Raw genomic sequence first — 15,740 nt, 5'->3', positions numbered from 1 at the left:
AAAGAAAGCTGAGCAGAAGATAGGAGGGAGTAGCATGGCCTGGGATGGGCAGAAGGCTTCCTGGAGGAGGTGGCATTTCAGCTGAGTGGATCTTGCAGGAAGACAGATGTGTGGGCAGGTGCACAGGAAGGAAGTCATTCTCACAGAGAAAAGGGGCATCACAGGACAGGTCAGTGTAGTGGAGAGGGTGATGCAATGGAGGGTGCTGGTGGCTTTGAAGTGGTAGGACTTGAGGTGGGGCCTCAGCTCTAGACAGTCATGTATACATCACTGAGAATAATGAGAATAATACTGTAGATGCTGTGAAATCAGGGAGGCTTAGGTGGGCATGTGCGTGAAGTTGAAGTTCCCATTTGTTCCTGGGAGAATGAAGGGGCTATAGGAGAAGCACTTTCTGTGCTTCAGGGTGTTGACATTCCCCGCCTGACCACATTTTGCAGAGCAAAAGCCTCTGTGATTCCAATCATGCTTGGTGAACACTTTGAGCCAGGCTCCTTACTGGCCTGCTAGAAACCCAGTCACACAAATCCCATCTCCCTTCCACGATGGTCCTCACTCCACAGGTGAGTCAGCCCTGAATCCAGGAACCAGCCAGCCTTGGGATTTTGCCCTGTCCTGAGCCAAATGATCCTTATCTTTCTCCCAAATTGGCTGTGGCCACTGGAAGAAATTGAGAGTAGCCAACTTTACAAGTGGTTGGATTAGAAATGAAGTGTATTAATCCCAAGTCCAGGTATGTGCCTAGGTAGTAACTCTTAAATTTTGTTTTTAAAAGTTTAAAATTGAGGTCAACACTTTAAACAGGAAAGCAGGAGTGAGATGTAGATTTTGTTTGTGTTCTTTTCTGGATAATCTCAAAGTTCCAGGCAACTTGACCTTTCTGGGCCTGTATTCCGTTTCCTCCTTTCTCTGGCCCCTTCATTTCATATACAACAGACGTCAGCAGGGGCCCCTGTGTGTTTCCTAGCCTGCTCAAGCAGAAATTCAGTGCTTACAAGGTGAGGAGAGCTCGCAGCCCACACCAGCCCCTCCTGCCCTTTGCCAGGAGCCCCAGGACAGGACATCCCCAGGACAGCCTTGCTTGGGGGACCCCAGAACACAAGTAGGAACTGAGAAACAAGAGTCTCTGTGCAGAAAGAGATTTTAATATCCTCTGGGTTTTAATAGCTTTCCCTGAGATGGAAACTTGGGTTGAAATGATTTGCAGCTCTCCAGATTTTTCTGAGTGTGTGTGTGTATTTGGGTTTATTTTTAGCCACAAGGGTTCATTTCTTGCCAAAAAACCTGCTTAAATAAAACCAAGATTAATATTTTTACTTAACGGAAAGAGTTAGTCAGTCAGGACAGGCTTTGAACTGGAGACTCCCTATCTTGATTGGAAGTGCATCTTAAACCGTCTGACCATGGCTTTGACATCAACAAAAAGGGCCTTTGAAACTGACAGAGAGAAGTGCCCTCAGGGGACCAGGGCAGGCTGCAGGAAGAGCCTATTTGTGAGATTCCTCTGAGGAGCATTCTTCCTCACACAGGCTGCCCTGCCAACCCCGCACCCCTCTAGCTCTCCAGGGCCATCTTCCCAGAAAGGCAGAAATCAGCTCACTCCCAGATGCTTTCCTTAGCCCCTTCCCACCAAGTCTGGTCCCGATTTCTGCTTCCTCTGGATTCAGAAGAAGCAAACTGAGTCTCTTCTCCAGCATGGGCTAAGGCCCAAAACTGTTGCCACCTTCTAGGAGCTCCTGACACCCTTCCCTGGGACAACGTTCACCCCTTTTTGTGGCATACTGGCTCTTGATCCTTGCTACTACTGCCGTGTTTGCTGCACTCAAATGCCATTCACCTGTTTACTTGCTTGACTTTCGTAACTAGCCCCTGAGTTCCTCTGGAGCCTCATTTATCTCGGGGTCCCTGGGAGCCTAGCGCAATACTTAATAAATGATCACTGGACAGATGTTTATCTGACCCTCTAAACTGAGACCTGTTATTATCCCCTTTTAATGGAATAGGGCTCAGAAAGACTTGGTCACTTGCTAGTACTTGCCCAGGAGGGTTATTTATCTATTTTTCAAATCTCTCTCCATGTGTGTGGCACTTTTAGCTTCATGTATTCAGTAAATACATATTAGGGGCCTGCTATCTGCCGGGCTCTCTTCTGATTGCTTAGATTATTATAGAACAAAGACCCTGACTACTTATGAAGCTTCCATTCTAGTGGGGAGAGACAACCAATGAAAAAACAAGGTCTGTATAATATGGCAGATGGTGGCTGGTGCTTTGAGCATAGTAAAGCTGGCCAGGGGATATAGGGAGTGCATAGGGGAGGCAGCTGGGGTTCAAGGAAGGACCCCTGACAAGGTGTTATTTGAAACCAGGCGAGGGAGGGATCCATATAGCTACTGAAGGAAGAGTGCTCCAGCAGGGGTGTTGAAAAAGCAAAGGTCCAGGGTGGGGTGGGATGTGGTGGTGGGGGGGTGGAGTGAGGATTGTTTGGGGTGAAGGAAAAGTAGGAAGGAGGTGGGGTGCTGGAGTGGAGCAAGTTGCCATTTCCTGAGATGGGGAAGCCTAGGTGGGGCTGAGGGCCATTATTAGGAGCTCGATTTTGGATGGGTTGACTTTGGGATGTCTTATTAGACTTCCAGGTGTAAATGTAGACTAAATGTAGACTCTTGGATATGTAAGTCAAAGGTCATGGGAGTTCTGGGTTGGAGGTTGCAAAGATGTGGAAGTTGTCTGTTGTGCAGGTCGTATGAGTGCCGCATGTTGGATGTGAATAAGAGGAGGATGAAGCACCCACTGCTGACTAGACTGAGCACCACAGAGGTCATGGGTGACCTTGAGAAAAGCTGCTTTGGTAGAGTGGGGGAGGGGCATTAGGTCATCATAAGAACCCTTTGGGCTTGATAATTATCACACCAATTTATAGTCTGGGATGGGAAGCGACTTTCCCAAGGTCCCACAGTGACAGGGCAGCGACTTTATCCAGGTCCCATGCACTCCATTCCAGTGTATCATGGCCACTACTCTAGAGGTTTCTTGATCTGACCTTTCAGCTTCTGAATCTTTTTAGAGGGGCTTTCAGGGTTTGAGGTGATGATGAAAAATGGGCTGGGAACCAGAAGGATCCATTAGGGTGGGCCTGGCAGGCCTCTACCTCCAAACCCTTAATTCCTAAGGCCCTTTCTTCAAACATGGACATCATCAAAGTGTCCCCAAAGAGGCAGCAGATAACTGAGGAAGAGCTTGAAAAGGTCACTGGAAGTGGATACTAAAGATCTTCAGGGGATGAGAAAATGCTGAATTGCAAGAATCGTTTTGGGTCCCTTGCTGCCTTCCTCTGATTAGTACATTTGAGAATTTACAAGTACTCATCATCAACAACATGACAGTATATCATCTGTTTAGCTTTAGGGTTATAAAATGCCTTTTTACATGTGCATTGTCTCATCTAACTAATCAGTCTAATTAACCTCAGGCTTACAGTGTTGTGAGAAACCTCATGATCATCAGGTTTTGTGGTGTCTAAGGTCTTTTTTTCCTTCCATGAAAGTCGTGCTGGGGAGCACAGGATGCTAAACAGATGATACTCTGTTATACTGCTGATGGTGATTACTTGAGGACTCTTATTACTAATCAGAGGGCTGTGTGAGTGACTGGAAAGAAAAGTAGGTGGTCAAGGGGATGGGGGAGGTCATTGGGGCATTATAAGGGGGTCTTCCTTCCTAGGGACCAGTCTTCCTCTCTGATTCTTAGCAGTGCTGACAGTGGAGGTGCAGAAGTGCAGAAAAATTATGAACTCTTTTGCAAGCAGAAAAAATCTTACGGAAAGGTTTTGAGGCAGTCTGCTTTCTTGGGTGACCCACCAAATTTCTCCCCACACTGGGATGCAAAACTGCCCTCAGGACATCTGTTCTTCTTTTCCATAGTTGGAAAACAGGGACAATCCTAGCCACCTCATAGGGTTTCCATGAGAATAATGAGATAACATGCACACACTGCTTGGCACATGGGAGGGGTTAACACAGTAGCTGTTAACCAATGCGTTCTAGCGCCTTCCCTCTTCCCTAGACTTACTGGTGTGATGCAACAAAAGGCAAGGAGCTAAGGGTAAATTGCCAAGTGGGCAGCTGGAGGAGCAAGAGAGCCTGGCTCTGCCCTCCTTGCTGAGGCTAAAATACGGGATCTTCACGGTACACAGTGGGAACTGCTTAGCGGCTGAGTCAGGTGGGCTGTGGACCTGCCTTGCTGTGAGGTCTCTTGCTTATTGCCTTTACTGTGAGTACTCTGACCTCAGAAAGGACCTTTCTTTTGCCATTCTGGGAGGATGACAACTGGGAAATAAACATCAAGTGACCATTAGACAAGCTGGATGATTGTAGGCATACCTCCTTCCTCATTTCTGGAGTGCTTCTATGGGAGTGGGCATCATTTTAACACTCCTAGATCCCTCTTTTCCTCCAATTCCAGGCACAAGGAGACAGGTGAGCCTAGGGTCCAGGCATTTGTGCCCACCTAGTCCTGCCTGCTGCTGTCAGAAGACCAGCCCCCTCTCTGGGACTGACACAAATAGTGACTTCTACTTTTGAAGAAATTCATTTTGTCTGCTGTCCAGATGTGCCTTACTTATCTTCACTGTCCTCCTAAAAACTATACTTTAAGCTAGCAAAATCATTCTACAGGGTCTTTGAGAGACACGCATGGGGCAGTGTGCGTGTGTGCGTGTGTGTGTGGCAGGGGTAGTATCTCATCCACTAGATGGCTGAATCAACTCTCATACAACAGAAGGGATCTGTACTGCTCTCAACAGGATGGTAAGATGGGCAGATCTAGAGTCTTAAGCTGATATACATTAATTCAGTTAAGTAATCCTTGATCCTAAACCCAACCAAAGTTGGCCTTCCAGCTGACTGGTAGAAAAGTCCAACAATCAGTTTAAAGTAGAAAGGTTTGGATTTGATTGAAGATGGTTGGACAGGAGGTGGAAGGAGAGGGTTAGAGGCAGGGGCCAGCTCATGCGTGTTTTATCCCTCTTTGAATATGCTGATGAACAGCAGATGTGCAATTGCTGGACACACCAATAAGCTGCACTGGAGCAGAATCCAACTGACATTGAAATTGGGTTTTGTTCAAAGTGTGTGCTGCTTTTGGTCTATATTACTATGAATGGGTGGAGGCAGATAGGACACAATTATTTCTGGAAGGGATGTGCCTTGCTTTGCTTTGTTTTTTTGCAAGCTCTTAATATCCTTCCTCCCAAAAAATTATTTAAAGGAAGAAAAGATAACTCTATAGAGATATACCTTTACACCTGGATCCTAAGGTGTATGATATATTTAAGAGGTCTCACACACATTCTTATATCCATGTGCCAGTTATATAAGCACACATAGCCAGGTAAATTTCTTCTTACATGCTTTTAAGTTAAAATACTGTTTACTCTGTTTTCTTTTGACCTCCACACCCCAAGAAGCCCAAGAGTGTAAGAGGCTCCAAGACTGAGATTCAGGCTGCACCTCACCCCCATTTCTCTGACTGGTGCTTCTGTACCTTGGAGATCAGCCCTCTGGCCATAAACTTTTAAACTTTGTTTTCCCACTAGACTGTACTCTGTGGAGGTGGAAAATGAGACTTCTATTTCTTGTTGTCACCTCCAACAGTACTCAACTCATTTTCCCGGACACCAACCCAGTTCACGCCCATGTTGGTTTAGCTGCTGGAGGACTCTGGAGAGACAATGTGAGGACCACTCTCCAGCATAGAGGAGAATTAAGAAAATCTGTGTCCAGCTCAGCCCATGTGTAAAGTTGGCTTCCAGTCACCACATCAAGGTGGTGGGAGCTAGCTAGTGGTGGGAGTGGCCAGCTCCAGGTTTGGAAACTGTCTTCTATTGCTGCTGAACTATATTAAACCAAACTAAAATTAAATAACGCTCTGATCTCCCACGTAGATTTGCAAAGGTGACCTCTCTGCACCTCCCCTGTCCATTCTGGTCCCGGTGCCAGCGAATGACTTGGGGGTACCCTGATAGTCAAACAAGAAAGTACAAAATAGCATAGATTTGAATTGCAGAGGAAAAACTGAAGCAAATAAAGACACATTAATTCACAGACCAAATAGACAGATTTGGGTTTGGCTAGTGATTTTACTTTGGAGAGACTTTGCAAATCTATTTGGGAGAGCAGAATGTTATTTAATTTATTTCAGTTTAATACAGTTTTGTTTTTGTAAGAAAAACACTGGTGTGGCCTCTCCACTGGGGCATCTCAGCCTTGGTCTTTCTGGACCCTGACCATGGGATCTTGTTTGGTCCTGGCAGGGCGCTCCTGGGTTACAAGTAGGGGATGAGATGCGACAAGTACCTGTGATGGAGTGGGTGCTCCAGGCCTAAAAACACTTTGTAAGTTTGTCCTGACAAGTTAATGTGTGCTCCCCCACCTCTCCCTGAAATTTTACAAGGCCAGAGTATTTTGGTGAGCTTGTCTTTCTCCTCATCCTAAGGAGAACCTCCCAGGCCTTAGCTTACAGTGCATGTTAGAACCTAAAGATGCTCAGGATAGACACATAGCAGAAATCATGACAGTGGTAATGCTAATAACTGTGACAACAAACACGTGGGGTTTGGGATGGGTCACACAATGTTCTCAGTGCTTGTACTACTTAACCCTCATGGCAACTTTATGAAGTATTGTCATATTTTAGGAAACAAAGGCACAGAGAGGTTTAGTAACTTCCCTAAGGTCACAGAGCACCAGTGCTGGGATTCAAACCCAGGCAGTCACATTCCAGAGACCAGGTTCTTCAATGCTATGTCATGTTGCTGCTCCACTAGTAATAAGTACATCATTTATAAGCCACGTGAGGGGCAGTGGGCCAAGATAATCAGAGAGATTTAGGAGGAAAGAGCACTGGGGACACAGGAGTTTGCCTGAGGCCACACACTAATGGTGGAACTCAAACTCAAATGTGGCTTCCTGATTACAAAAACTTACTCTCTTTTCCCTGAACTATTCTTAGATGAAAAGGTTCCAACCTCAGGCCATTTCAGGGTAAGAAGGAATTGGTTCACTGTGCATGCAGAAGCTTCCAGAAGTACCCAGCCTTACAGGACAGGTCTGCTTATGACATGTTATATCTAAATGAAGTCAAGCCACTTTTAAGCCAGGAAAGGGTAGACATTGCTATTTAAAGGAATCCCTTTTGCTTTTTTTCCTCCCAAGGCAAAGACTCATTCCTTGGTTTACCTTCTGTGTTAATGAAGCAGCAGAAGATGGAGCCAAATCAATTCAGGAAGAATCAATAGGAAAGTCCTGGCAGAGGTGCCTTCTGCTCAACAGTTAAGCTGTTACAACCTGCCTGTGGGAGTTAATGCAGAGGAAATAGTCCTTGGGGCCTCTGGGAGGATGGCTCCTTGCCAGCCAAGGATACTGTTTCGAAGCTAGACACAGAGGTGGAGGCAGAATATTGAGGGAGCTTGGCCTGGGATCTTGCCAAGCTCTCATTTTTACAGCAGACTTGGAAACAGACACTCACCTCCTCTCAATTTGAGCTGCCTCTGCTAAATTGCTAACTTTGCCAATGGGCTCTGTGTTTTGCCATTCCTGGCAGGTAACATCTGGAGGGGCCATTGATTCATCTGGGTCCTGACTGGGAGATTGGGCTCCAAGCTCATGTGGGGAGCAAGAGGACAGAATTCAGTTGAGATAGGGTAACTGGTTCCTAGTAAAGAAATTTTTTGAGATCAGAGGTGAATTGAGAAACAGGATGGAACATCCAACATGGGGAAGGATAACAGAGCTACCAGAATAGACAGGTGTGTAGGTGTGTGTGTGTGTGTGTGTGTGTGTGTGTGTGTGTGTGTGTGTGTGTGTAACAAATATTTAAACAGAGCACCTACAGTTTTTTGGGACTAAGAGCAACTTGAGGTAGGAAAGAGTAATAAGAACCTAGAGCTGGAAGAATTCATTTTGTGATTCAAAGCATGGCTGCTATACATGCAAAATCTATTCCATTCTGGTCAAAGTCCTAGCATGAGAGCATCCATTCCCCTTTGATGGAGATGCTCCCTGCCCCTATGACAACAACACCCCAACTCGCCCCAACTTTGTTGCTAGTTCTTGTTATTAGATGACTCTTTCTTTGGTTCAGCCAATGAATGCAACTTCTTTGCAGTTTTTAAATTACGTCTTCTAGACCTGTCCATTTTCTCCTCCATGTGCTGGTTTAACAAATATTTGAAGACAACTTTTGGTGCTTCTTCTTCACATAAACTAGAAAGAGAAAGTACAGCCTCTTATAATCTCTAAGTCAACCCCCCTCTTCTCAGTTCTTACTACATGTAGTAAATACCTCTCTTCCAGTCTGTGTCACACTGGGCCTGTCTAATTATTTTTGTATTCACAGTCAACTAATATTTTCTGATCAGTTCCTTCCTACCAGATGTTGTAGTAAGAAATTTCATAAGATCTCTTGTTTAATCCTCATTCCCTGATGTAGGTAAAGGTATACCTTCTTTACGGATGAGAAAATTCAAGCTCAAAAAGAGGAAGTGGTTTCACTTCTCAGTCGGTTTCCTTATCTGTGTAATGTGGATGCCAATATTGCCTTTGTAAGGCAGTTTGAAGAGTAAATAAGTAAGAAGTACTATTGCACATAATAGATGTGTGACAAACTGAAGCTATTTTTCTGGTAACAGTCTTTTCATGGTCAACCCATTTCATTTTTGTCAATGATGATGATAATAATGATGATATTAATAACATTTATCTAATATACCCTCTAAGACATGGTGCCAGAAGCGTCACACACATTATCTTGCCTAATCCCTTCAATTCAGGAGATTGGTACCATTATTATCCTGTTTTACAGAAGAGGAAATTGGAGGCCAGAAACAAAGATACTTGTCCATAGTCATAATAACCATAAAATCAGGGCTAGGATTGGAACAGTTCAGTTGGCTCCTGAGCCCCTGCTCCCAACTGTTCCCTCCTCTACCAAATCCTCATTGAGCTGCCCTCACTGCATCCCTTGCTGTCTAAGCACTGGGTGCCAAGGGCCCCATCAGAATGCCAACTGGGGCATGGAGGAAGCTGGGGTGCATCACAATCCTGCAGGGATGTAAGGATGTGGCAAAATCTATGCATGTAAAGGAAAAGCCACAAATGAGGCAGAGCTCAGACAGGGGTCCTGGTAGGAAGAGAATAGGTCTGGGAGACTACGGGATTGTCAGATAGACAATGGAAGGAGGGCAGGAGGCTCTAACAGGAGAAGCAGATTTTGGATTATGGTGAAACCACAGAGTTAAGAAATTCCTACAAGGGTGAGTGCAGCCTAGGAATTTCTGGCTGACAGTTGTGAACATTTAGGGAAATTAACTCCAAAGATGTTTGCCTTCCCTTTCTCTTTCACTCCTCCCTGCCCACCCCATCCCGATGTCTCTTATCTGATTTCTTGCTCTTATAAACACAATCATCTTTTCTACTTGCCTCAAAGTTACTAAGAAAGCAATTCCAGGCACACTGTGGTCTGGACGTCCATCCTGAGATGTGGTGCCTGATGTGGTTCAGGCCTCCCTAACCTCCCTGTCTCCATCTCGCCTTTTTTTACAGTGATCCGGGCCAAGGTAGTGGGGAAGAAGCTGGTGAAGGAGGGGCCCTTTGGCACACTGGTCTACACCATCAAGCAGATGAAGGTGAGTGACAGTAGCCCAGCCTCAGGCTCCAGGAGAGATTTGGGTTTTTTTTTTTTTTTTTTTTTTTTTTTTTTGCTGGAAAGTCTTGGCCAATGGAGGCAAGAGGGGGTTGGACTTAGGGTGTGTGTTTGTTTAGTGTCTGAGCCTCAGCCTTAGCCCTTCCACCTGGCTGGAGAGGGCATAGCTGAGGTAGCAGAAAGGGATGGGTGGGGATGGGGGCAGCTGCTTCATCCCAGAGCCAGGGCAGGCAGAGTCCCTTGGAAGCAGCTGTTAAGAGGCTGGACTCTGGAACCAGATAGCAGATAGCCCTGTTACCTGGTAACTATAAAACCTTGGCTAAGTCACTGGCTCTTGATGGGCCTCAGTCTTCCCATCTGTAAAATGGGGGAGAGTGGACTATATCATCTCTATGGACTCTCTGGAGGTCTGACTTTTGGGGATTCAACAATGCCTACCGGATTTATGTAGTTGCTGAGGTTACAACTTAGGTTTAACCCTCAACTCTTTACATTGAACTTGTGCTGATCACAGGAACCTCAAGTCAGGGTAGGAACTTCATCCTCTTATTCCATTTTCCCTCCTTTAACTTCTTGCATCCCAGTAGTTAGCACTGTTTACTAAGTGTATTCATATTCCTGAGCATGTTAACATTATGAAGCACATTCAAGATGTACACCTTAAGAAAAAGCATATCGGATTCGAACCCTAGAGCACCTGCCTCCTAGTCTCAGCTCCATCCCTCCACTTAGCTTGCTTGCCTTACCTTGGAATTGTCCCTTTTCCTGGGCTCAGTTTTGCCATCTGTTAACAATGTGTGATTGGGCTGGATGCCCCAAGAGCCCCTCTGGCTGAGACATTTCAGGATTCTAAGTGCCCTGGGACACAAGCTATGTTACTTCTAAGCAGGAGCTGGTTTGGGTGCCTTAGCACAGAGGGCTGGGGCTCCACCCTGAATAACTCAGCAGATGGCCTATCACTACTCCACCTTTGTAAGCACCTCCTTACATGTAGCACGCTGTGCCAGGAACTGTGGAGGCCAGGAGGAAGATGTGGTTCCTATGTTTAGGGACTACAGTCAGGCCAGGAGAGGAGACACAAGTGAATGATTAATCAGAAGTTCGATACAAGGTGTGCCCAGGTTGCAGTGGACTGCCAGCCTTGTACTCAGTGCTCATATTTGCATCCTCAGCAGGTTGGGGGGTTGGGGGGACCCAGCAGGCAACAGGGACTTGGTGAATGCTTGTCCATCTATGAGGGAATGAAGGTGAGACTCCACTGGCCTGAAAACTCTCCAAAGAAGACAAGCCTTAACTACCTCAACCCGGCCAGGTAGAACTGAGACAAGGTGTGACACAGTCCACAGGTGGTATCCAACCATCTCAGAGGCAGACCTCCAGGTCTCATTATTCCTTGGTCCTGAGGCCTGAGGTTAGATGTACTGAGTTTGTGGAACCTGTTGCTTTGGATTCAATTTTGGAAACATCTACAGCCTTCTGATTATGTAATGTCCAGAGTCAGCCCTGGCCAACTGCCCCTGGCTGCCCTAGCTTGGTCATGGGACCAGCTTATGTCTTCAGACGGCTGTGGGGAGAGAAGAGTGGGCGGGGGGGGGGACCAACAAGTGCAGTAACAACCCTCAAAACCCACTGTGCAACCCCTGGCAGCCGGTGAGTGAATGCCAAAGCAGATTAGACAAAAGCAGAGGTTTAGGAGACACATTCCTGCCTGCTATGGAACAATCCTTCATATTTGAGCCACTCTGTGGCCAGCAGAGAGCTGGGAGGGGAAGAATTGGGGGCAGCGGTTCCTAAGCTTGCCGAGATTCTCTCCTTCCTTCGGGACCTGGATGCCAGGGTGACCCGAGGCCCCTGCTGTGGGCAGGATGTCCCATTCCCCGCTTGCTGGTGTAAGAACAGTCATTGAGGGGTGTTGAGAAGCCAAATAACATCTGCTCGCCTATCCACCTCAAAGAACTCACACCAGCTCCCAAGATGCTGGTCTTGTGTTGTCCATTCACCATCCTTCACCCAGGTCCATGGATCAGGGCGCTGGGCACTAGGAAATAAAATTCCTTGTTTCACTTGTAACGGCGGCTCAAAGGGGAAATGAGTTGCCCAGAGTCATGCATTTAATTAAATGCAGATCTCATTCCCAAGTGACGTGTGTTCTTTATATGACTCCCAAAATCTCCCTGCCATCTTACTTTGATCATCAACCCCTATCTAATACCTTTTATTAACTCTGGCCCTGCTATCAGCCTAATATTAGATAACTCATAGAACTAGTCATTGCCCTTCTATCCAGATAGGCCACTGGATTCTACTGGCTTCTAGGCACCAGTCTACTAATCAGAGAAGGCACGGACTTAAGAGTGGGAATAGACCATGCCATCACCCTCCCTCTCTCCTTTCCTTTCTCTCTCCCTCCTTTCCTCCCTCTCAGTGCTGTGCACTGTGGTTTGAGCTGGGGATAAAAAGATAATTGTTAGAATGAATATAAGAGTCCATACAGGTAACAGTGAATGAGCATTTACTATGTACCAGGCACTCTGCTAAGCCTCTGCATGGATCAATCCTCACAATAACCATATGAAGCAGTACACATTATCCTCTACTTTACAGGTGAGACTTGGAAAGATTATACAACAGTCAAGATCATATAGCTAGAAAGTGGCAAACCAGAGCAAACTAGAGCCTTGCCTACAAGGAGATTACAGGGCAGCCAAGCAGCAGGCTGATTCATCATTCCCGCCCACTTCCAGGGCTTCCCTCACTTCATTTGTATCTAGTTCCCCCAGGGAACAAAAGGAAGTTAGTTTAAGTTTGTGGGTTTGTCATCCAGTATTGTAGCTCTTGACTTGCAAAGAGTGTATTGAAAAAAATCTTTGTAGGAGGGAAGAGGGAGAGGCCAGAGACGGGAGCCTGCAGGAGTGTTGGCACTGGTCCCTGAGCGCTTTGTTCTAGAGGATTAGAGAGTCTACCCCAGAGTCAGACGGGGAAAGTCAGGGCTCCCTTAGAGCAAGACTAAAGGAACTCTGAAAATGTGAGAATCTGTGCCACCCAGTCTGATCTCCCTCTTCTCTCTCAGGCTTCCCACCCCCTCCCCACAAAACTTCTTACCAAATGAAAGACAGGCAGAACCTCTCTCATATGCTAATTCCAGAGCCTCTGGTCCACCTCTCAGGCATATCTGGAGTGTCCAGAGACCCACAGGTGTGTGTAGCAGGCGGGGAGGGTGTTACAATGTTGGAGAAGCTTACTGCAAACCCAAACTTGGAGATTAGCTGGGGCTGAGGCATTGGGCTGTGGTGCAAAGGTGGAAGTTTCCAGAATTGGCTGCTCTAATCTTTGGGGACCTTATCTGCTATCAGGATCACGAGAAAGAGGTCTGCTTTGCCTGGAGTTGCTTTGTGCTGTGGAGACATGCTCTCAGGCTGACTGCAAGGGACAGCATGTGGGGGACATTATGTTTCAGCTGGTTTTGGGGAAGTCCCATGGGGAGGCCGGCTGGTTGTGTGCTGTGCATGTCCTGACTCTGGGCAGGACAGATTTACTGGGCAATCTGAATGCTTGGCCCCTGGGGACTTCCTTCAGGGCTTTGTCTAATCAAATGAGCAACAGCAGTGTCTCCAGCTAGAAGCCTCTCTGACCCCCTAGCCCATGGGGAATTTCTCTTCCTCTTAATGCCTATGACTTTTTATGGTCTGGGACTGTCTTTAGCCCTCTGCAGAGACTCGCTCCATTCTCATGTGTTCTGCCTCCCCATCCAAATAGCCCATTCTGTGAGAGAAAATGCTTGCACTCGATTCCTCAGTCATGTACCTAACGTCTCCAAAACTCAGTTGCTTACAGGAATAAGTTGAGGGTTTAAATGAGTTCATGATATAAAGCAGTATCCAGCACAGTGCTGATCTTTGGTAGTCATACCAGAAATATTTAACATAGTGGTGACATTTCATGCTGTGAATACAGAGTGAAGACCAGACATTCCATAAGAAATGGGTAAAACTCCCCAAACTGGGAAATTTCTTTCTCACATTATTTGTCCTTTTACCCCAAGGGAAGGAAACTTCCTGAAACTTTGTGTAGATACCATCATGAAGCAAGGCCCAGAGGCTTGTAGAGTCCAATATGGTATACATATAATACAATATTGCAATGGAATATTACAATGGAATATTAGTCAGCCTTAAAAAGAAGGAAGTTTTGTCATTGGTGATAACATAGATGTACCTGGATGACATTATGCTAAGTGAAATAAGCCAGACACAGAAAGATAATATTGCCTAATCTCACTTATTTGTGGAACCTAAAAAAGTCAAATTCTTAGAAGCAAAGAGTAGAATGGTGGTTACCAGGGTTAGGCAGGAGGTAGGGGAAATGGGGAAATGTTGGTGCAAGGGTACAAACTTTCAGTTCCGCAGGATGAGTAAGTTCTGGAGATCTAATGGACAGCATGGTGACTATAGTTAAGGACACTATACTGTATACTAGAAATTTGCTAAGAGGATAGATGTTAAGTGTTCTCACACACAAAAAGGTAACTATATGAGGTGGTGGATGCGTTAACTAGCTTCATTGTGGTAATCATGTCACGGTGTATACATATATCAAAATATTCTGTTGTACACCTTACATTGATACACATTTTATTTGTCAATCATACCTCAATAAAGCTGGAGGAGAAAAGAGCCATGTCTGAAGTTCCAACCCAGCTTTAAGTATTTGCACTAAGAGATGAGGTTGGGCAAGACATATAGGAAGAAGAGAACCAAATCCTTCCCTCTGCTCATTATGAACTTCAATATAACTGGCTTTAGGCTTTTACTAAATGTGTGCAAAGTGCTATTCAAAGGCATTTAATTCTCAAAAACATCTTATGAAGTAAGCGCTTTGCCCCATTTTACAGATGAAGAAACTGAGGCCCAAAGAGGGAAATAACTTTCCAAGAGGCTATTAAGTGGCAGAGACAAAATGCAGACTCTGTCTATAGAACCTGAGTTTACCATTAATCCTCCATTGCGTTGGCTGGATTAGATTAACATCCCTTCCATTTCTGAGATTCTATGATTCTCTAATTTCAGGAAATCAGGATTTATAAACCCATTATAACCCTCCTAAGTTTGTCAAACCAATTCTAGATCTCTACGTCTATAGATCTAATGATACTATAGGATCAATATTTAGGTCAAGCTGGATTATTATAAAGAAAAAAACAATAAAATGAGTAAGATCTGCCTTTACCGTACATTTACCATATTGTTATTTCCAGAATTGACCCTAAAAGGCAACTCTGTGCTTGTCAGACCCAGTCATTTTAACAATGTATTAAAATTTTGACTCTGCATGCAAATGCTAGAAACCATGTTAAAGATTCCTTCAAATTCAAAAGTAGTGGTGATGCCAAGCTGATTTCTATGAGTTGAATTCTCACTGAGCATGGGCTTGACTCTTGCCCATAAAACAGAGAGGAAATAAAGGTGCCAGACCAGCATGGAATGAACTGAGGCTCCAATAGGCTGGCCTGGAAGACCAGAGTGAGTACTGAGATGAAACATTTGCCAAAAAGTCAAGGGTCATCCACACCAAAATGAGAAGTTTTTGGGCCCAGGAATGAGTGCAAGAGGTGTTTCCTGAAGGCCACACTTGATGGTGTGCACACAGCAGCACTCTTAAAGTCAGAGAGGCACTATCCGTCACTGAGGAAGTCAGGGTACGACGTGACACCCCCTGCTTCCCCACAGCACAATTTAAAACTGAGCGAGGACAGCACCTCTTGTTACTCCTAGCTGCATTTCCTCACTCAGCTGGAGAGCCCCACAGGAGAAGAAGGTTAAGAAGGGAGACCAGGTAAATTAAATGCTTCTGCACCGATGGTTGCACACAATTAGAACAGTGCTCTCTTTAAAAAGGCAAAGACTTGAACTCCATCAGTCCAACAGACATTTTGTGGATGGCAGAGGGCCTCATGGACCACCCTACCCCCGCCAGCCAGTTACCACTTAAAAGAAGATGGGGAGAAAAAACACAGCCTATTAGACTGAATGGGAGGCACTTAG

At 45.6% G+C, this 15,740-nt stretch overlaps 2 protein-coding genes across 2 annotated transcripts in view; one reads left to right on the top strand and one right to left on the bottom strand.

Moving 5' to 3' along the window:
* The window catches only part of SYN3 (synapsin III), a 447,670-nt gene that overhangs the window by 275,696 nt on the left and 156,234 nt on the right, over positions 1-15,740 (bottom strand). The gene's annotated exons all lie outside the window — the stretch shown is intronic.
* Positions 1-15,740, top strand: part of TIMP3 (TIMP metallopeptidase inhibitor 3) — a 56,245-nt gene that overhangs the window by 33,871 nt on the left and 6,634 nt on the right. Inside the window, exon 2 of the mRNA XM_010970481.3 lies at positions 9,600-9,682. Within this exon, the coding sequence (XP_010968783.1) occupies positions 9,600-9,682 (83 nt within the window). The remainder of the gene's footprint in view (positions 1-9,599; positions 9,683-15,740) is intronic.

Source organism: Camelus bactrianus, chromosome 12 (genome assembly GCF_048773025.1).
Source record: "Camelus bactrianus isolate YW-2024 breed Bactrian camel chromosome 12, ASM4877302v1, whole genome shotgun sequence".
Classification (NCBI taxonomy): domain Eukaryota; kingdom Metazoa; phylum Chordata; class Mammalia; order Artiodactyla; family Camelidae; genus Camelus; species Camelus bactrianus.
Note: the sequence above shows the minus strand (reverse complement) of the source record. Positions and strands in the feature narration are given on the sequence as shown.